The sequence below is a fragment of the Anomaloglossus baeobatrachus genome, chromosome 7 (assembly GCF_048569485.1).
Source record: "Anomaloglossus baeobatrachus isolate aAnoBae1 chromosome 7, aAnoBae1.hap1, whole genome shotgun sequence".
In the NCBI taxonomy this organism is placed as follows: domain Eukaryota; kingdom Metazoa; phylum Chordata; class Amphibia; order Anura; family Aromobatidae; genus Anomaloglossus; species Anomaloglossus baeobatrachus.
The window spans coordinates 138,263,811-138,285,836 of NC_134359.1; the positions used below are offsets into that span (position 1 = coordinate 138,263,811).

A 22,026-nucleotide genomic window follows, 5' to 3' on the forward strand; every position below is an offset into this window, starting at 1 on the left:
GTAACAAGCGTGGTAAGCATGCTCACTGATTACTAGTGTTTAACACTGAAAAGTATAGCAGCTTTGTAATTTCTTTATTGATCCATCCATAAAAAACACTAATGACATACTGATGGTAAAAACAGGAACGTGGATGATACGATGATGCAAGACTCTGGTACCAATTTTCAAGTACATTTTAAATACGGACGTGTGAATGAGGCCATAAGAGGAGCTTACAACCTAGTGTTACACTGCCCTATGAGCAGCATCTCTCTGTCTCCGTACCTGCCGCCTCCTTCGCCCTTCCCTTGTAGCTTGTAAGGCCTTGCAGATAGGGACCATTCTCTCTCTGCACTAGTCTGTGACTCAATTAGTAATTCATTCAAAGCTTACTAAAAATAAAAAAGTAATGCAGCAATGTATTGTTCTTGAACAAAGAGGATACCTTCCCCTTGATGGTTAGAGAAGAAAAGAGAACGCAGGTGAGTATTTGTGGAACACCTGCAAGACTTCATCCAGCACACTGAAACATGAGACCTGCAGTATATAGTAATGATATCTTCTCTTAAAAGTTGTACTAGCCTTAGAATGAGCAATCAGGGAAACGTTTGTGGGATTATACTTTTTTTTTATTGAAGTTTGAAGGTTACAGAGCAGGAAAAGGGAATCCAGTGACCAGTTAAGCAGTATGGAATATGCTCCAGCAGAACTGGCCACACTCGCACATCTCTGCAATAAGAATAAATAAATACAGTCATCCTAATGGCTGCAGCTTAAATAAAATAATTCCTAAGTATATGTCCTGATCATTTTTAGAAGGTAAGTGACTTCTTTACAAAGCAATTACGACAAGTACCTTTCATGATCTTGCACATACATTTTGTTTTCAGTTTTCATACTAAGATGTCAATCCCAGATGAATAAAACAATGGACCACAAGTCCAGAAAACTTAAGGCTGCAATAAGATGCGCACAAGGAGCCTATATAGAATCCTTAGAGAAATGAGCTCCTGTGCTCAATAAATGGCAACAAACTAGTTAGCAAACCTGCTTATTTTAAATAATTCCCACTGCCGTTTATCAAGGTTAAAATGTATACATAAGGCAAGTGCATGCAGTAGAATTAGGGAGTCTCTAGTTAAGGTGCTATAAAGCAGGCAGCTAGCCACATAGTATAATAGCAATGCTAATATATTTGTTAGTTGGCGATCTCTATGGCATGTTAGTAGGTACCAGCTATTACTTTAGATAGAATTTCTAATATAGACACTGGCTTATTTCACCAGCAACCAGGGAGAGAAAGCGAGTGCAAAGCTTGTAGCTGTACTCAGTCTGTGGTCATGTGCCCGGGTAAGACAGCTCAAACATACTACACGACTCGTCCCAGCTGTCATCCACATTCAGCCTTTTCCAGAATGACTTCTGCTTCTTCTGCAATTCCTTGCGCACACACCGGGGGCACGGGACAGTTTTCACTTTACAATCACTGTGGAAGACGGCGCCACAGTTTTCACACCTAAAAGAAAAAAACAATACAAGTAAGAAAATATTCAACTTGTATTCTTTACCAATACACTAATTTAGATACGCAATGAGTATGCACAACAACATACTTAAAGTGATTCTGTTATCAGGTTTTTGCCACCTAACCTGACAGCAGCCAAATGTAGCAACAGAGTACCGATTCTAGTGATGTATCACTTACTTGGCTGTTTGCAGTAGTTTTGATAATTTCCTGCTGATAAAACAGTAATTTTATTATTAGAGGATTAATAAACCTGCTGCCATATAGTCCTACATATTCATGAGCTATATATAACCACCCCACCACTGATTTATAGATATCTGCCTATGCACAGAAAGCGGTCAATGATGCGGGTGAGCTTATACATAGTTTATCATTCAGAGAACTGCTTAATTTGCAGTAGAGAAAACTGTGATTTTGTCAAAACTGCAAGAAGTAGCCCAGACAGTGAGATCGTTGGAATCTGCATCTCTGCCCCTATATGATGATGCCCTCAGATGTGGTACAAAAACTATAGTGACTGATTAGCTTTAAGCTGCTTTACTTTTAAAGGCAAGCATTCACCAAGTAGCTTTTGTGAATATGGTTAAAGAGTACCTATTATTTTAAAAAAAATTTCACATGTCGCAGTGCTGTGTCTGAAGATTGAATCAGTGGGGATATTGGTGGTGGGCCCCCTAGAGATAACTAAATGCTAACATAAATGAGCTCGGCTATGTACTGATCACCTGTTTCCTAATCTGCCGTCCTCATATTTTAGTTGACAGCAGTATACAGATCCTTTTTATGAATCTATAAATGCTCACTTCATTCTCTATGAAGAGCCTGCCCTGTGACGCCCTGGCAAAACCAGGGAGACACAGATGACTGTGCCCTCCACCAAGGGTACAGGAATCATCTTCTCCTTGAGATTTAACATCACATCCCACACACAGGTTACATCATGCCAAACAAAAACCCTAGTCACCCCCCCAGGGTAGGAAAGGCACACCAGTGGGCGGGACCAGGCAGATGGAGAACGCCGACCTAGGGGTCTAGAGAACCCAGGGCGGGAAAAGAGGCAGAGAAGTGCTGGACGGGGAAAGGGACAGTCATGTCATGCTGAGCAGTCACTGAAGTGTAGTCAGGGGTCGGAGCCTCTGGACTACAGCAGCACTTGCAAAGGGCTAGGTGGCAGACGGTGGTCCGTGTCTGTCAGGAGACGGGAGGACGGCTGCCGGAGATCCGAGGTGGACCGGGGCAGGGTTGGAGCCCGCCGGTACTGACACCGGAGAACCAACCCAGAAACCGTGCACAGCGGAGGTACTTGGACCCTGAAGCCAGGACCGGAACCAACGGCCTAGCCAATTAACCAATTGAGGGCAGGATTTTAGGTCCTGTCCCAACCAAAGTCCCAAAAGCAGACAACAGCCCACCGCGGGGTTTAGGGCATCCGTCAGGGCCCGGTAGATCCCAAGGGCCAGCGACAGCGGGCACGGCTCCCAACCAAAGTACCGGGAGCAGACTACCGCGTTTCACACTGGGAAGTCCACCACACCAAAAACACAGTGCAGAGGAAAGTGACACAGACCATCAACCCGGGTGTGGGACCAGCACACCCCTCCAAAAGGCTCCTGGCATTCGGCTTTGATTTACAAAATGACTGTGTTTATTGACTCCACACATCAGTACAGCCTCAATCAGCACCACGACAACCGAACTGTGAGTTTACGGTTCCCTGCAATACTGAACAATACCTGGGCCCCGGGACTACACCTCCCCTACCCGTGGAGAGGATACCATCCTGCTGCCCCCACACCATCGGTCCCGGGCACCATCCCCAGAGGCAGCGGCGGTGCCGCCATCTCATCACCGCAACCCACGGGTGGTGTTACAGACAATCCCCTGTAAATATTCCCCTTTTTCACTCGTGGGCGACGGACGGCTGCGCGAGCCCCGATTCCGTCTGCCACTCAAGCCACAGCCACCTCCTTGAGCTGCCCCCCAGCTGTGATCTGTCCCCTGCCAGCGACAGCCCCATTTATGAAAACATCTGACATGATGCTCCAGCCTTAATACCTAAAAAAAAGTAGCAGATCACTTTCTAATGACACATCCAGTTTTGTGCGGTTGTCATTTAGTATTGTTAATAGTTTCCAAAAATAACCACAGTCCATATTTCAACTGGTGCTTGTCATGTGAATTATGACTCAGACATATTAAATGTGATCAATAGATATAAGGCTGCTTTCACATTGCGCTTTTACTTACGTTCAGTGGTCCCGTCGGGGCATCCAAACCGCCCCTCCCCCACCCCGAAAAATGTATTTCGGATGCATGCGCCAACAGTGCCACTTACTATAATGGAGCAGACTCCGTTAGCGTGTGCTTTGTCTTACACCATTTTCGGGCATATACGTTTTCTGCAAGCGGACCCCAAAACATAGTAGACTACATTTGGGTGTCCGCCTGCAGAAAACGCATATGTGCAAAAATGGTGCAAGACAGAGCATACGCTAACGGAGTCTGCTAAGCGAATTGCTTCAGGCAGCACAGGCCACTGCTCTATGGTCGTAGACAGGAGCGTTTTATACGTACGCCAGCTTGGCTCATCATGACCAAAGGTTGGGATTCCGGAGAGTAAGGAAAATTGTGCAGCTCCTGTCCAGGGTCAGAGAGCACTAACCTTGACCATGCACCGGGGTTGCTTCGAGCAACTTTTCTCATCTTTAGTATTAGAGATTACTTTGAACTACCAAAGCAGACATGCTTCTCATCGGTGACCTGCACCTTATGACCAGTCATTGTCTGGTCTGCAATGTTTAAGAAAAAAAATATATATCGCACATAAAACTACACACTGAGATGGGTAGAAGCTAGTGCAGGGGAATCCCACGTGACATAGTCCACGTGGATTTATCTTCCATGTGCATCCAATTTGTGAGTAGAAATAAACAGATCTGAAATCTTTGTTACATGACAGCGTTCCATAATAGTGATGGGTGTACCCGGACTGTAAAAGTTCGGATCCACGCAGTTTCAAATGTACCCGGGTGCCGGACCCAGGCCCAGGATTCCGGGTGTTGATCCGGTACTGCGGAAATTTAAAAAAAAAATAAAGGAAAAATAAAGGAAATAAGTATAAAGTGAGCACTTCATACTTACCAAGGCTCGGGCGCGGCTGTAACTGCTCCCGTGACCTCTCCTTTACTTCCTTGGCCGCTCATTAATGCTCATCAATATGCACTGCTTTCCCCGACCACCAGCCATCTTGGAAGCTGTGACTGGTTGCAGTCAGACGTGCCCCCTCAGCTTGTGTGACAGCATCTGACTGCAATTAATCACAGGCGCTGTCTGCGGGTCAGTATCGTGGCATAAAAAGAATTAAAAAAAATACTTGGTGTAGGGTCCACCCGTATTATGATACCCAGCACAGATAAAGCATACGGTTGCAGGCTGCAGTGTTGTGAATGTTAGTTATGTTTTGGCTGCTAGGAGGCTCCTTCTGGTGGCCAGGAATGGTTTGGACTTGGACCAGGTGTGTTGTGCAATGGGCGTTTCCTTTGCCAACTCTCTGCTTATTTAAATCCTGGTCTAATAGCAGGCTATGCCGGATATCAGTTGTTCTTTGCATCACCAGCCTGCTTCATTCTGCTCCACACCACATCTACCCCAGATAAGTGCTTGCTCTTTATTTATTGTTTGGTTATTTTGCTCTTATCTGGGTTTATCATTTGCTGTGGTTGTTTTCAGTTTATTTGCATGCAGGGATTTTCCCCCTCAGTTGCTTGGCTGGGGAACTCCCTGCAGTTCTGTTTGGAGTATAGCTCCTTTGGGTCCATGTGTTTGTGGCTTGTTGAATTTGTTATGATTCTTGTTTTCTGTTCATTGGTATGATAAAAGCACCTGGTATAGGACGGAGTTCAGATCGTGCGATCTGAGGGCCTTTTTGTACTATCAGGAATTTGGAATTTTGCAGGATTTTTCTCTGGCCACCATCAGTCCCTTTCCTGTCCTTTCCTATTTAGTCAGTAGGGCCTCACCTTTTGCTAATCCTATCATCTATCTGTGTATTGTGTTTTCCTTTATCACCGCAGTCTTTGAATGTGGGGGGCTTGCTATTCTTGTCTATTTTCTGAGGCAAAGAGTTATTCATCTTTCCTTCCTTTAGGATAGTTAGTTCTACGGCTGGGTTCGCGGTGCACAGGATGTTAGTTTACCCCTCGGCTACTTCTAGTTGTGATGGTTAGTAAGGGGATGGCGGCCAGATTAGTTGCCAATGCTCGTTACCTTTTACCAATGATTTGTGGTGGTCTTCCATGGTTCCGGATCATAACAGTACATCCGGCCAACAAATTTAAAGGGTACTCTTAAGAAGGAAAAAAAAAAAAAAAAAGTCTGCTGAGAAATTTTTTTTTTTTGGTGTTTTTCCTCTTCTTCTTTTGGTTCTGTGGAAGATTTCTTTTTTTTCTAGCATGGATGAATTGGGTGAGCGTGTTGCTCATCTTGATGCTAAGGTTCATCGTATAGAGTCCTATCTTGCACAGACTCCCCTTGCAGAGCCTAAGATTCCCGTTCCTGAATTTTTTTCGGGAGATAGGTCGAGATTTTTGAGCTTCAAAAATAATTGTAAATTATTTTTTGACCTGCGCCCTAAGTCCTCAGGGAATCCTGTACAGCAGGTTAAGATTGTCATCTCCTTACTGCGTGGTGACCCTCAGGACTAGGCCTTCTCTTTAGCGTCTGATGATCTGATTCTCAGTGATGTGGACTCCTTATTTCAGGCCTTGGGTTTATTATATGACGAACCCAATATTTTGGACCAAGCAGAAAAATTCTTGTTGTCCTTAACTCAGGGTTTGGATTCTGCAGAAATGTTTTGTCAGAAATTTCGAAAGTGGGCGGTCCTTACCAAATGGAATGATGATGGTCTTGCGGCTCTTTTTCGGAAGGGTATTGCTGATTCTGTAAAGGATGTAATGGTAGGATTTCCCGTCCCTTCTGGTCTTGATGCCTCTATGACCATGGCCATTCAGATTGATAGGCATTTACGTGAGCGCAGGAAGATACCTGCTGGTTTTGTGCCTGTGGAACAGCCTTTGGAGCCTATGGAGTGTGATAGGGTCCTTTCTAATGCTAGTGGGCAGGGGTTCAGACGTAAGAATAGACTGTGCTTCTATTGTGGAGACGCTCTCATAACATCTCTGTCTGCCCTAAACGTGAAGGGATATTGGCTACTTCTGTTACTGTGGGTTCTTTGCAACCAAAGTTTCTTTTGTCTGTCACATTGATTTGCTCATTGTCTTCCTTTTCTGCATTTGCCTTTGTGGACTCAGGGGCAGCGCTCAATTTGATGGATTTTGGGTTTGCTAGGGATTGTGGTTTCCCCATGGTTCCTTTGCAAATTCCTATTCCTTTAAGGGGCATTGATGCTACCCCTTTGGCAGCACATAAACCCCAATTTGGGACCCAGGTGCCTATGAGAGTTGCACCAGCGCATCAGGAAACTTGTACATTTTTAGTATTGCACAATCTACAGGATACCTTGGTACTGGGATTTCCATGGTTGCAGACCCATAATCCAGTTCTTGACTGGAGATCCTTGTCAGTAGCTAGTTGGGGTTGTCAAGGTTTGCATCAGGACCTTTCCGTGTCGTCCACGTCTGCTCAGGCAGTTGATGTTCCGGCCTTCTTGTCTGATTTCCGTGATGTATTTAATGACCAGGAATCTGATTCTCTGCCCCCACACCGGGACTGTGACTGTGCCATTGAGTTGGTGCCCGGTTGTAAATTTCCCAAGGGGCGGATTTTCAACTTGTCTGTGCCCAAACATGATGCCATGCGGTCATACATCAGGGAATCATTGGAGAACGGGCACATTCGGCCCTCATCTTCTCCTTTGGGTGCTGGCTTATTCTTTGTTGCTAAGAAAGATGGTTCGTTGAGGCCTTGTATTGATTACCGTCTTCTTAATAAAATTCCGGTCAAATATCAGTACCCTTTGCCTCTGATGTCTGATCTGTTCTCTAGAGTGAAGAGTGCCAAATGGTTTACGAAACTGGATCTCAAGGGTGTGTATAATCTCATCCGTATTAAGGAGGGTGATGAATGGAAGACGGCTTTTAATACTCCTGAGGGACATTTTGAGTACCTAGTGATGCCTTTTGGGCTCACTAATGCACCCTCCGTCTTCCAGGCCTTCATGAATGATATTTTTTGGGACCTTATTGGTGAATTTTTGATTGTGTATTTGGATGACATCTTGATTTTTTTCTGATGATTGGGACTCTCATGTTGGGCAAGTACGGGCTGTTTTTCAGATACTTAAGGATCATGCACTGTACGTTAAGGGGTCAAAGTGCCTCTTTGGGGTACAAAGGATTTCCTTTTTGGGCTTCATCTTGTCTCCCTCCGCTATCGAAATGGACCCGGTTAAGGTTCAGGCTATTTACGACTGGGTGCAACCGACTTCTCTAAAATCCCTGCAGCAGTTTTTGGGGTTTGCTAATTTTTACCGTAAATTTATAGCTAATTTTTCTGCCATTGTCAAACCTCTGACAGATTTGACAAAGAAGGGAGCTGATGCTGAGCATTGGACCCCAGAGGCAATTGTGGCCTTCCAGGAGCTTAAAAGGCGATTCACTTCTGCCCCAGTCCTGCAGCAACCTGATATGTCTCACCCATTTCAAGTTGAGATCGATGCCTCAGAGATCGGAGCAGGTGCTGTTCTGTCTCAAAGAGACGCTACTTCGGGTAAACTTAAGCCCTGTGCCTTTTTCTCTCGGAAGTTTGCTCCTTCTGAACGGAATTATGATGTGGGGAACCGGGAATTATTGGCTATGAAGTGGGCATTTGAAGAGTGGAGGCATTGGTTGGAGGGGGCTAGGCATCAAGTTGTGGTGCTTACGGACCACAAGAATCTCATCTATCTGGAATCGGCCAAGAGGTTGAATCCTCGGCAGGCCAGGTGGGCTTTGTTTTTTACCCGGTTTAATTTTGTGGTCTCTTTTTTGCCGAGCACCAAGAATGTTAAGGCCGATGCCCTTTCCAGGAGTTTCTGCGCTGAATCTTTGGAGGTTGTCGAACCGTCTACTATCCTGAATGATGGTGTCGTTTTCTCAGCTATTTCGTCTGATCTGCGGTTGGCACTGGTGGAATTTCAGGGGGATAAACCTGAGAGATGTCCTACAGGGAAACTGTTTGTCCCAGACCAATGGAGAGACCGAGTTGTCTCTGAGGTTCATTGCTCTGTTTTGGCGGGTCATCCTGGCATTTTTGGTACTCGGGATCTTGTGAGACGCTCTTTTTGGTGGCCTTCCCTGTCCCGGGATGTCCGTCGTTTTGTGCAGTCGTGTGGAGTTTGTTCTAGGTCCAAGCCCTGTTGTTCACGTTCTAGTGGGCTATTATTGCCTTTGCCGGTACCTAAGAAACCTTGGACGCACATCTCTATGGATTTTATTTCAGAGCTTCCCGTCTCTCAGAAAATGACTGTGATTTGGGTGATCTGTGTCAGATTCTCCAAGATGGTCCACTTGGTTCCCCTATCTAAGTTGCCATCTTCATAAGAGTTGGTGCCTTTGTTTTTCCAACATGTTGTTCGTTTGCATGGTATTCCTGAAAACATTGTTTCTGACAGAGGGGTGCAGCTTGTATCCAGGTTTTGGTGGATTTTTTGCTCCAAATTGGGTGTTCAGCTGTCTTTCTCCTCGGCGTTTCATCCTCAGACCAACGGTCAGACTGAAAGTGCTAACCAGACCCTGGAGACCTATTTACGGTGTTTTGTTTCTGCGGATCAGGATGACTTGATTTTCGTTTTTGCCTTTGCCTGAATTTGCCCTTAACAATAGAGCTAGCTCTACCACATTGGTGTCCCCCTTTTTCTGCAATTTTGAGTATCACCCTAGGTTCCTCTCAGGGCAGCTTGAGGCGTCTGACTGTCCAGGGGTGGATTCGATGGTCAACAGGATGCAGCAGATTTGGGGGCAGGTAGTGGATAAATTGGTTCAGTCCCAAGGAACTGCCCAAAAGTTTGCCAACTGCCATCGGACTGTTGGTCCCCGGTTTAAAGTAGGGGACATGGTGTGGTTGTCTTTTAAAAATATTCCTATGAGAGTTCCATCTCCTAAATTTAAGCCCAGATTTATTGGACCTTATAAGATTTCGGAGATTATCAACCCTGTATCTTTCCGTTTGACTCTGCCTGCGTCATTTAAGATTCACAATGTCTTCCATAAGTCCTTGTTGAAGAAACATGTGGAGCCAACAGTTCCTGCAGCAGCGCCTCCTGACCCTGTTTTGGTATAAGGGGATCTGGAGTATGAGGTTGAAAAAATTCTGGATTCCCGTCGCAGTAGGCGTCAGCTTCAGTACCTTGTGAAATGGAAGGGTTATGGGCAGGAGGATAACTCTTGGGTTGTGGCTTCTGACATTCATGCGGACAGGTTGGTTCGCGCCTTCCATCATGCTCATCCCGAGCGACCCGATGGCATTGGTGAGGGTTGGTGACCCCCCCTCAAGGGGGGGGTACTGTTGTGCATGTTAGTTATGTTTTGGCTGCTGGGAGGCTCCCTCTGGTGGGCGTTTCCTTTGCCAACTCTCTGCTTATTTAAATCCTGGTCTAATAGCAGGCTATGGCGGATGTCAGTTGTTCTTTGTATCACCAGCCTGCTTCATTCTGCTCCACACCACATCTACCCCAGATAAGTGCTTGCTCTTTATTTATTGTTTGGTTATTTTGCTCTTATCTGGGTTTATCATTTGCTGTGGTTGTTTTCAGTTTATTTGCATGCAGGGATTTTCCCCCTCAGTTGCTTGGCTGGGGAACTCCCTGCAGTTCTGTTTGGAGTATAGCTCCTTTGGGTCCATGAGTTTGTGGCTTGTTGAATTTGTTATGATTCTTGTTTTCTGTTCATTGATATGACAAAAGCACCTGGTATAGGACGGAGTTCAGATCGTGCGATCTGAGGGCCTTTTTGTACTATCAGGAATTTTGCAGGGTTTTTCTCTGGCCACCATCAGTCCCTTTCCTGTCCTTTCCTATTTAGTCAGTAGGGCCTCACCTTTTGCTAATCCTATCATCTATCTGTGTATTGTGTTTTCCTATATCACCGCAGTCTTTGAATGTGGAGGGCTTGCTATTCTTGTCTATTTTCTGAGGCAAAGAGTTATTCATCTTTCCTTCCTTTAGGATAGTTAGTTCTCCGGCTGGGTTCGCGGTGCACAGGATGTTAGTTCACCCCTCGGCTACTTCTAGTTGTGATGGTTAGTAAGCGGATGGCGGCCAGATTAGTTGCCAATGCTCTTGTCACCTTTTACCAATGATTTGTGGTGGTCTTCCATGGTTCCGGATCATAACACCGCAGCCTCCAGCTGTACGCTTATCTTGGCTGTGTATCAAAATAAGAGAATCCATATGCGGCTTTTTTAAATTATTTAAATAAATAATTAAAAAAAAAAAATGGCATGCGTTTCCCCAGCCAACATACATACCAACAGCTTGGGGCTAGTATTCTCAAGCTGGGGAGGCTTATAGGGCCTCTTTCTGATTGCCCTGGTGCCGTGGCATTCGGGGTAATAAGGGGTTAATAACAGCCGACAGCTGCCACTAATCCCTACATTAGTAATGGGGAGAGTCTATGAGAACCCCCCCCGATTACTAATCTGTAAGTGAAAGTAAATAAACACAAACACCAAAAATCCTTTATTTGAAATAAAATACAAAAAAACCCTCTTTCACCAATTTATTAACCTACAAGAAAAACCCTGAAGGTCCGACTCTGCTACATATCTGAAGTCACAGAGCACGATCATGGTACATGACGGAATGTTATGAGGTTCAGTCAGAGAATGAATGAGCCTTGCGATCAGCAGTGACATCACTCAGGTTATTTGCAGCAAGAGGTTCCCACGGTCCTCCACCTGCGACCGGAAGTCACAGCATAATGACCTCATCACGCTGCTGCACTCTGGGCCGTAGGATGATGTGTCGGCACCCTGCTCCACTGACCTTGTCTTCAGAACATAGCTAATATGCATGCAATGCTCTAGAAAGGCTTTGCATGAAATTTATCCGTGTGTGTAGTGGCTAAAGAAACACTGCTGGGCCCCATACTGCAGCTGTGAATGGGGCCCGGTGAAGAGGGGGGCCAGGCGGCCTTAATAAAGCTAAGTAATTACCCCGGGCCAGGCTGAGCCCCCCTCTTCACTGAGCCCCATTCACAGCTGCAGCACGGGGCCCATAAACCAGTCACTGTTGTCAAGCCCTGATAGCAGCACAGCCACCAGACCCACGCTTGTATTATAAATAACTCCCTGACTGCGTGGACTTAAAAATGGATGTTTACTAAGTCCGGCCGGTCACACCCACTATCTCCGCTTCCTCCCACTAACTCTGGCCAGTCATGCCCACTCACTTCCGGTCGATGAGAATACAAGTATACCACACAATAGATAGTCAGCCAAGCTTGACCTGTTATCTATTGTGTATTGGGATTTAGGCTTCTTCTAATTTGCCCAGACATATCAAAGCAGTTGTAGTTAGAGATGAGAGGACCCGAACCTTATAGTTCGATGTTCATATTGAACACAGAGTTTATAAAAAAAAATCAGTGTTCAAGTTTGGAGTTCGAGTGCTTTATGTATGCTGACCACCGCTGTGCTCTGGTATGCTCGGTGATCGGCCCAGTGGTGTCGCTTGCAGTGTTTGAACAACAGCATGATCGGATGTAGTGTGTACAAAAAAATAATCCCACTCTTCCTCCCTTGGAAGTGATCTGTGTACGGCTGGCTGCACGTTGGCAGAGAGCTGAACTGCCCAATCAGTAACTTCCAATGAGGTTCAGGTCAAGTCCGGAACAGAACTTTCTCTAAAGTCCGGCTAAACTCGCAGAACCTGAACTTCCATGGATCCGATCATCTCTAGTTGTGACCTGTTATGGGGATAAGGGCAACAAGACCATGCTTTTACCCTGGTTTCAGGTGAAATGACAGGCTTACTGAATATGGAGTAAGTTTTACAAGTTTTCAATTTGCAGATTTTTTTTCTGCAAAGTCTCACATTTCAGAATGCAAAATAGATTTGTACAATGAATTGCACTCCCATCATTTCATGGAGCATAATTGGTATTATGGTAATTGTAGAAACACTGCAGCATACAATGGTCTTTTGATAAAATACATCAGACCTTTCCATATTTCAAAAAACTGTAGTAAGTGACCTAAATTCTGTCTGCGCTAATGACATGTCAAATTGCTCATGGTGTATTAAGCAGTACAAATACACATGAAATGGGCCCACTGCGGCTGATGGAGAGCAAATAGCTGTTAATTGGCTCTACTATGTATAATGGATAGCAAATAGCTGTTGGCCTGTGTCAGGACAGGGGTCTAATGGACAGTAAATAGACATCAATTTACTTCACTCCGTATAATAGGATTCAGTCCTCAGTTTGTTGTATTCCTTCTAACAGATTTGCTAAAATAGGACAAACAAAGGTAAAAACGCAAAGCATGGAAAAATCTGAGCTCAAAGATAAATAACAGCTTCACCAAATGAATATTGATTTTTTTTTCCACAAAGTATCCCTTTAAAATTCATCAAGAGGTTTAGACCAAGAGGTTGAAAAACATTCTTCACTCACACAAACAAGGATTGCTGAGGTTATTCTGTCAAAAAGCCCAATTATTATCACCAGATCCATGAGGTTTAGGAAGTCAGCAGCAGCAAATCTGCACAATATTGGATGTGCCATGGAAATGTTGGGTTCACATTGTGTAATCGACCTTCTATCATACTGTTGTCGCTGTACACTGGACCACAAGTGATAAATTGTTGTCACATCAGACTGCTGCAGCTTGTGATTAGCTGCAGCAGTTACTGGTCTACACAATGTCATCACTGGAGATGGCAATACAAAGAGTGGAAAGTACTAACTGTTACCTCATGAGCTGCAAAAAGTGATTATAGTGAAGTTTTTTTTAACTTTATACTGCTTTCTGTGTGTTTTAAATCGTCTGCAGCTTCGGATTTTACTGAATCTCGAGGGCGGATAATCCGCAGGTAATTTTGCTGAAGTTTCACAACAAGTAGATAATTGTGCAAATAACTTTGCCGCTATAGCCAACCGCCTGAAATCCCATAATCAAGCGTTAGATTCACATTTTCATGGCTACAACTACTCGGTGGCAGAGAGACAATTCTGTATATACAGTGCCTTGCGAAAGTATTCGGCCCCCTTGAATTTTTCAACCTTTTCCCACATTTCAGGCTTCAAACATAAAAATGTTAAATTTTATGGTGAAGAATCAACAAGTGGGGCACAATTGTGAAGTTGAACAAAATGTATTGCTTATTTTAAACTTTTTAAAAAAAAATTAATAACTGAAAAGTGGGGCGTGCAATATTATTTTTCCCCTGTAAGTTAATACTTTGTAGCGCCACCTTTTGCTGCGATTACAGCTACAAGTCACTTGGGGTATGTCTCTATCAGTTTTACACATCGAGAGACTGAAATTCTTGCCCATTCTTCCTTTGTAAACAGCTGGAGCTGAGGTTCGATGGGGAGCATTTGTGAACAGCAGTTTTCAGCTCTTTCCACAGACTCTCGATTGGATTCAGGTCTGGACTTTGACTTGGCAATTCTAACACCTGGATACGTTTATTTGTGAACCATTCCATTGTAGATTTTGCTTTATTTTTTGGACCATTGTCTTGTAAGAAAGACAAACCTCCATTCCAGTCTCCGGTCTTTTGCAGACTCCAAAAGGTTTTCTTCAAAAATGGTCCTGTATTTGGCTCCATCCATCTTCCCATTAATTTTAACCATCTTCCCTGTCCCTGCTGAAGAAAAGCAGGCCCAAACCATGATGCTGCCACCACCATGTTTGACAGTGGGGATGGTGTGTTCAGGGTGATGAACTGTGTTGCTTTTACACCAAACATATTGTTTGGCATTGTGCTCAAAAATTTTGGTTTCATCTGACCAGAGCACCTTCTTTCACATGTTTGGTGCGTCTCCCAGGTGGCTTGTGGCAAACTTCAAACAACACTTTTTATAAATATCTTTGAGAAATAGCTTTCTTCTTGACACTCTTCCATAAAGACCAGATTTGAGCAGTGTACGACTGATTGTTGTCCTATGGACACACTCTCCCACCTCAGCTGTAGATCTCTGCAGTTCATCCAGAGTGATCATGGGCCTCTTGGCTGCATCTCTGATCAGTCTTCTCCTTGTTTGACATGAAATTTTTGAGGGACGGCCGAGTCTTGGTAGATTTGCAGTGGTATGATACTGCTTCCATTTCAATATGATCGCTTGCACAGTGCTTCTTGGGATGTTTAAAGTTTTGGAAATCTTTTTGTAACCAAATCCGGCTTTAAACTTCTCCAAAACAGTATCACGGACCTGCCTGTTGTGTTCCTTGGTCTTCATGATGCTCTCTGTGCTTTAAACAGAACACTGAGACTATCACAGAGCAGGTGCATTTATACGGGGGACTTGATTACACACAGGTGGCTTATATTTATCATCATCAGTCATTTAGGACAACATTGGATCATTCAGAGATCTTCATTGAACTTCTGGAGTGAGTTTGCTGCACTGAAAGTAAAGGGGACGAATTATATTGCACACCCCAATTTTCAGTTTTTTATTTTTTACAAATAAAATAAAGCAGTTTAAAATTAGCAATACATTTCATTCAACTTCACAATTGTGTCTCACTTGTTAATTCTTCACCATAAAATTTAAATTTTTATCTTTATGTTTGAAGCCTGATATGTGGGAAAAGGTTGAAAAATTCAAGGGGCTGAATACTTTCGCAAGGCACTGTATTTGATAGAGCACTAAGATACACAGGATGGCAATGGGGGTTCCTATGAGCCAGAATGGACCTGCGTACCCACTTATTACATTGATGGCCATTTATTCCCATAGTGTTGACGCGCCCAGCCCCCAGGGAGGACGATGGCACCAGAGCGTGGGGTGGCGGTGCCGGCAATGACGGGATGACACCAGAACTGTGGACAAACTTCTTTTAATCAGTGTCAGGTCATCACCCTTGGAGTGCTGGTTTCCGCCGTGATGGGCCCCAGCCGATGCCGGATGATTCAGAGACCACCACCGGTGTTGTGGAGTATGAGACCTTCCTTCCTTGTGCTCTGTAGTGTGAATCCCCATGGCGTGAAGCTACTTGGGGACCCCAGTGCCCTTGGTTTAGTTCCCGTCCCCTTTGCAGGCAGCACAAATCAATTGTGGGCCAAACGTGATCTTGACTCCTGACTCTATATGCTGCTGTGCCCCAGGACCTTTGTGGTGGGCAATAGGATATGAAATCCTCCTTCACGGCAGATTCTCATGGCGCAACGTGGAGTGCACGCCACCCTAGGGTTCTGCAACCTGACTGCGCCAGTCCCTAAGGGGCTTAAAGGCTCACCCCTCGGCTACCGTATTTCTCCTCTGTCTCACCAGCTCCACCAGTCGTCTCCTGCTTCTTCCAGTCTGCCCGGTTCTAATTGAAGGCGCTCTGAAGCATTCCCTTCAGTGGCCGTGATCCTGAGAGTCCCTGATGTTCTGGCACTCTCTCCAGCCAATCCCGAGAGAGCTCTTAAGCACTCCTCTCGGTCGGTCCCTCTGAATGAGCTCTAAAGCACGCCCTTCAGCGACCCTACTTCTCCTGCGTCTCAGAATGTTCTGAGGTAAAAGTGTCTGTGTTCTCTCACTTCCTCTGTGCTGCCCCCACCTTCCTGATGACTCACTAGTGGTTGGGAAAGTCCCGTTGCTATGGTGACCACCTCTAACCTAGTTCCAGTGGTTGGCTACTAAGCTGTGTGTTGTGTAAGTGATGAACACCAGTGGTTAACCTCTTCCTTACCCGGGATGAGTACTGCACCTTAAGTGAGATGCAATACCCTGTAGTGACTGAAGCCTCAGGGGTGCTACAGTGTGTCATGTCTTCATGAAATAACCCCTTGAATACAATTGGATCCTTATACGTGTGACAGAAGAAATGTAATTTCTTTAACAATATTTCACTATATTTATCTTTTGTGTGGTTAAAAATAATAAAATACAGTATACTCACCTTGTCGATCCCCTTCCACCACCACCAGTCCATGTGCTTCCTCTTCCGACTAGGCAGGCATGTGACCACTGCAGAAAAATCACTGTGTCCATATGGCCGGAACAGAATGTACAGAAAACAGTGGGGAACTTGAGTAATGTTAGAAGAGTAACAACAGGTCAGCAAGAAATAGTGATAGTGCCTAATGAATATGTTTTCATGCTCTAAATGGCAGTTTGATATTTCACCACAAAGAGATAGTTGATCAAGTTAACTAAATATGTATGGGATAACAACTCAACATACAGGGTTAAATCTGCATTACTCAAGCTGCTATCATCATCATCATCATTTGTCAAACCACTGATGTGGGGATGTGAATGGAGGCGTGCAGGAGTATGTAGCGGGGAATGACTAATTACGGTGATAGTAGAATCAGCACTCTGTTCTCTCACTGTCACTCACGCCTACTTGGCCGATACCTCTGCTCACCCGGACCTCTTATCAGCAAGCTTTAGTGTAACTGGCTCCTATAAAATGGTTTGGCTGTCTAGATGCACCTGCTCCGTCTATCCAAAGGTCTCTACCCAGGAAAGAAAATAAAAGATAAAGGTGAGCAATTGCTAAATAAAAACACCCAGTCAGGGAACATAAGTCATTAATCTTGGCACTTATTAACTCGCAGCGGGGCTGGCAAGGGCGTATCGTGATAATATTCTTTCTTGTAAAAAAAAAGACAACACAAAAAAGTGTGAAGAAATTTTCATTTCTCCTGCAAGCAAAATCCGTAAGAAAAAAACTGTGATATCATAGTAGGTACAATATGGATCTGTAACAGACATGCGCATATAGCTCATTCAGACGTCAGGTTTTTCATGAATGAGAAAAGCTGATGTGTAAATAATTCCTAAGACCTTATACTATTTTTTGGATCAATTGAAATGTAAGTTAATTGTTGCTTTGACTAAATACATACTATGTGCTGCAGTTTTTAAGGTATGTGTGTGTGTCTTACAACATTTTGGCCCTGATCCATCAGGACAAACATTGTTCACACCAGGTGAGGAGGTGTGCTGGAGTCAGAGGTGCCGGATCCTTAAGACGTATCATGAATCAGGCGCATCTGAAATCTGCTGCACGCTCTGCCACAAATAATGTTATGCACAGCTAGTGATGAATAGAGGAGCTGTGGCGTCATGTCTCCATCCCGCCATCTTGATCGTTTTGGTGGAGCTGAGCAAAACTGCTGTGAGAACAAAAGTTGCAACAGTTTTGCGCAGCCTCAAGTCTAAAAACATATTTTGAGGGATTGAAGCTTTTTTTTTTTTTTTTTTTATAGAAAGTCCAGTCACCCCATCTGCTGCACCTTTTTTTATTTTCTGTATTGCCGTTAATTTTTTTTACTTTGATGAAAGAAATAATGTAGCTATGAAAAATAATGCAAATAAATCCTGTGGTGAAGGTGCCACATCTATAAAATACTTATATTGACTGTTGAAATTTAGGCTGATTGAGTTTTAGGCTACGTTTACACTGGATAATGGAGGTCTTTACTTAGAAGCCAATCGGCGGTTGTTTACCTGTTTAGACAGGCAGGTCGCACTTCCCATGGGCACAGAACGATCGGTAATTTGATCGTCCTGTGTGCAGATGCTGCCATTCTTCTCGCAGAATGTCCTGTTTACAGAGGACATTGTGCCGCTAAGAACAATGATTTTTAAACAAGGTTAAAAATAATTTCACCAATTTTTGGGGACAAGGCAGTGTTCATGCATCTTATACCTAGAGATGCAGCGAATCAACATGAAAACCTGCAGCCGTGCTGGATTCAGACGTCTTGTGCCACCACGGTCAGGTTTCTAGAGTTATAGATATTAGTTCTGCTGTGCACCAGTTAGGAGATCTTAGCATACATGTGCAGTAGTGAAAGGGATCTTATATAAAGGTGATGCTCCCTGAAATGGTGTCCACTATATGTGCATTGTACACCCTCACCTTGTTGATTATTATTACAAGTCAGAGCCCATACATGGCTAAACATATAAAGATGGATTCACCAAACAATTTGTGACACAAAACTGGCATAATACTTTAGCAAATGTCGTACATTTTGAGACTTTTGTCATTTCTACGCCAGCTGCACTGACTTTTTTTGAAAGTTGAGTGACACATTATGGCCAAAGACACACGGCATGAAAATCAGAGCGAGTGGAATGCGATAAAACATCGCATTCCACTCGGACCAATATTACTCTATGTGCCAGCACCCATGAGTGATTATTTTCTCAGCCCTAATTGGACCGAGAAAACAGTCGCAAGATGCTGCGTGTGCAATGCGATCCTTGTTTCTCTCGCACCCATTCAAGCCTATGGGGCGAGAGAAAAATCGCACTGCACTCGCATTACACCGGTGTACTGCACTTACAGCGCGAGAATGGCAATAGCCAGCAATGGAGGAGAGAGGGAGATAAATCCTTCCCTCTCCTCCGCAACATCGGCCGACCCCTCTGCAGCGCCGGCCCGCCCCCTGCAGTTGTGGTCTAATCGCATGATCGGACCTCAGTCGCAGTGACACTCGCATGACACTCGGCTCCCAGTGTGCTGCCAGCGTGAGCCGAGTGTCATGCGAGGATCGTAGTAGTCCCCCGTGTGGCCCCAGCCTATTAGATTGTCTGCAGTGCAGCAGCTGAAAAATGGGACAAATTCCTTAAAGGGGTTGTGTGATTATATATTGATGAAATAACCTTAGAATAGGTCATCAATATCAGATCAGTGGTAGGTCAACGTCTGGCACCTGCACAGATTGGCTGTTATTAGCTTCTGCTGTACCCGGGTGTACACACTGAACAACGCTGCGCTGCATAACTCCGTTATATGTGTGGCGGTTGCTGCCAAGAATTGCAAATCTGCTCCTACTGAAAAGGACAGCAGCTGATCTGCAGCAGCTGCTACACATTATAGGAAGTTATGTAGCTCAGTGTCGCTTAATGTTTTCAACCAGCTGCAGCTACCATCTGATATCGGTTAGGTTGTTGGGTCTCAGACTCCTCCGATTTGATGTTGATGACCTATTCTAAAAATCAATAACACATTCAGACTACCTATTTAACCCATTCACCATCAGGCGATTTCCCGGTTTTCGTTTTTTCCTCCCTTTCTTCCAAAAGCCATAACTTTATTTTTCCGTCAATATAGCCAAATGAGGGCTTGGTTTTTGTGGAATGAGTTGTACTTTTGAATGACTCTATTCAGTCTCCAACATATTGTACTGAAAAACAAGAAAAAAATTCCAAGTGCGGTGAAACTGCAAAAAAAGTGCAATTGCACAATTTTTTTTGGGGATATTTACCGTGTTCACTATATGGTAAAAGTGACCTGGCAATATGATTCCCCAGGTCAGTACAAGTTTGTAGGTACTAAATATGCATAGGTTTTCTTTTATTTAAGTGGTGAAAAAAAATTCAGAAATTGGTAAAAATATAAAAAAGGATAGTGCTTTTGTCGCCATTTTCCCAGACCCGTAGCGTTCTCATTTTTTTGGGATCTGGGGCTCAGTGATGTTTTGCGTGTTGAGCTGACATTTTTAATTATACCATTCTGAGGTAGATGTGATGTTTCGATCGCCTGTTATTGCATTATATTGTAATGTTGTGACAAGCAAAAAAAACGCAATTGTGGCGTTTTGATTTTTTTCTCCTTACGCCCTATACCGATCAGAATAATTGATTTTATATTTTAATAGATTGGCTATTTCTGAATGTGGTGCTACCAAATATGTATTTTTTATTTAGTTTTAATCGTGGGAAAAACGTTTATTTTTTACATTTCTTTTTATTGTTTTCACTATTCCCCTTAGGGAACTTGAAGGTGACACAGTCCTATCACTTCTGCTGTACAGAAAGATGCTTCAGCACAACTCTTGTACAGCAGAAATGCGGACCTCCTGTGTATGCGGCGCTCTGCCAGTGTTCACAAGAACTACGTCATGACAGTGACAGGGGTCATCAGCTGACCCCCGGCTGTCATGACAACCCATTGGCGCCCCGCAATCTCGTCACAGGGCCGCCGATGAAGGCAGGGAATAGCGCGCTCCCTGCTGGAGCACATTGCATCCTGTTGTCAGAGATAGGCGATCCACCCACTACAATGTATAACATCTGAAACAGATTTCAGGTTCGTCAGAAGTATTCTAGTCTGTTAAAATGGATTATCTTGAGTGGCAAGCCTGCCTGGAATTACCTGAACTTTTCCAATCTGAATTAGTTGACAAACTGATTATACAATTCGCGCCTTCTGGACTGGGAAGCCATTATTAAACCTCACTGTCATGCAGCAACAGCTATTCTGTCATAATCACAGAACAAAATTGGCGGAACTAAAGTCTAAGTAATAAACCTGTAACGTGAAGTAACAACGTTATCAAATACATGGAAATGTTCCCCAGAGGCCGTACAGATTACAGATCAAATCAGGCCATAATGTCGATGGAAAACAAGCCACGTACACCATATAAGTTACACAATAACTACACCAATAAAGGGAAGAGGATGGTATGCAGGGTCACTATGTGTTTACAAGACAATAAATGCCTGAAGATTGCACTAGTACGCAAGGTTCAAACAACCTCATTCCAAATAAAACGTGGTCTGAGAAATCAATCACATAATAATAATAATAATAATAATATTTATTCATTTATATAGCGCTATTAATTCCACAGCGCTTTACATACATTGGCAACACGGTCCCCATTGGGGCTCACAATCTAGAGTCCCTATCTGTATGTCTTTGGAGTGTGGGAGGAAACCGGAGTACCCTGAGGAAACCCACGCAAACACGGGGAGAACATACAAACTCCTTGCAGATGGTGTCCTTGGTGGGATTTGAACCCAGGACCCCAGCGCTGCAAGACTGCAGTGCTAACCACTGAGCCACCGTGCCGCCACATCATATCATATTTACATTTATTTTAGTATTATTTCTTTTTCTCTTTGGTCTTGAAGATCTTCAAATAATGCCACTTTTCTTATTTTTGGTGCCACATTTCTTTTTACCGAAAAGCTCTAGAGATGATAAAGTCAATATAGTAAAATTGCTCTTAGCTAAGACCTTTTTGGTATCTCAGTTTTTTCTTAATAGTCTTTATAGAAGTTGAAAAAAGTGAATAAGCAAGAACAAAATTTCTCAAAATGAAAAACAGCAAAAATGTATGTAAAAAATGCCATAAAGTACTTGAAATGTGCAGTAGTTTTTGTTTTAAATGAGCTTTTTTTTAATATATTTTATATGTACTTGTAACAGATCTCGTCACAGAGAGAGGGAAAATCTTGGAAAAGGTCTCCTGCCTCTTTAGTTATGATCTTCCTCTGAATTGATGTGAAAAGAGCTTTTTTTATACTGTTTATGACAGGTGACAGTTTCTCTTTAAGGGTATGTGCACATGGCACCATTTAGAAGAAGACTATGCTCCAGGAACATGA

At 43.9% G+C, this 22,026-nt stretch overlaps 1 protein-coding gene across 1 annotated transcript in view; it reads right to left on the bottom strand.

The window, feature by feature from the left end:
* Nucleotides 1-589: 589 nt before the first annotated feature.
* The window catches only part of PLEKHM3 (pleckstrin homology domain containing M3), a 442,009-nt gene continuing 420,572 nt past the window's right edge, over nucleotides 590-22,026 (bottom strand). The window contains exon 8 of the mRNA XM_075317729.1: nucleotides 590-1,498. Coding sequence (XP_075173844.1) covers nucleotides 1,321-1,498 — 178 coding nt within the window. The 3' untranslated portion in view covers nucleotides 590-1,320. The remainder of the gene's footprint in view (nucleotides 1,499-22,026) is intronic.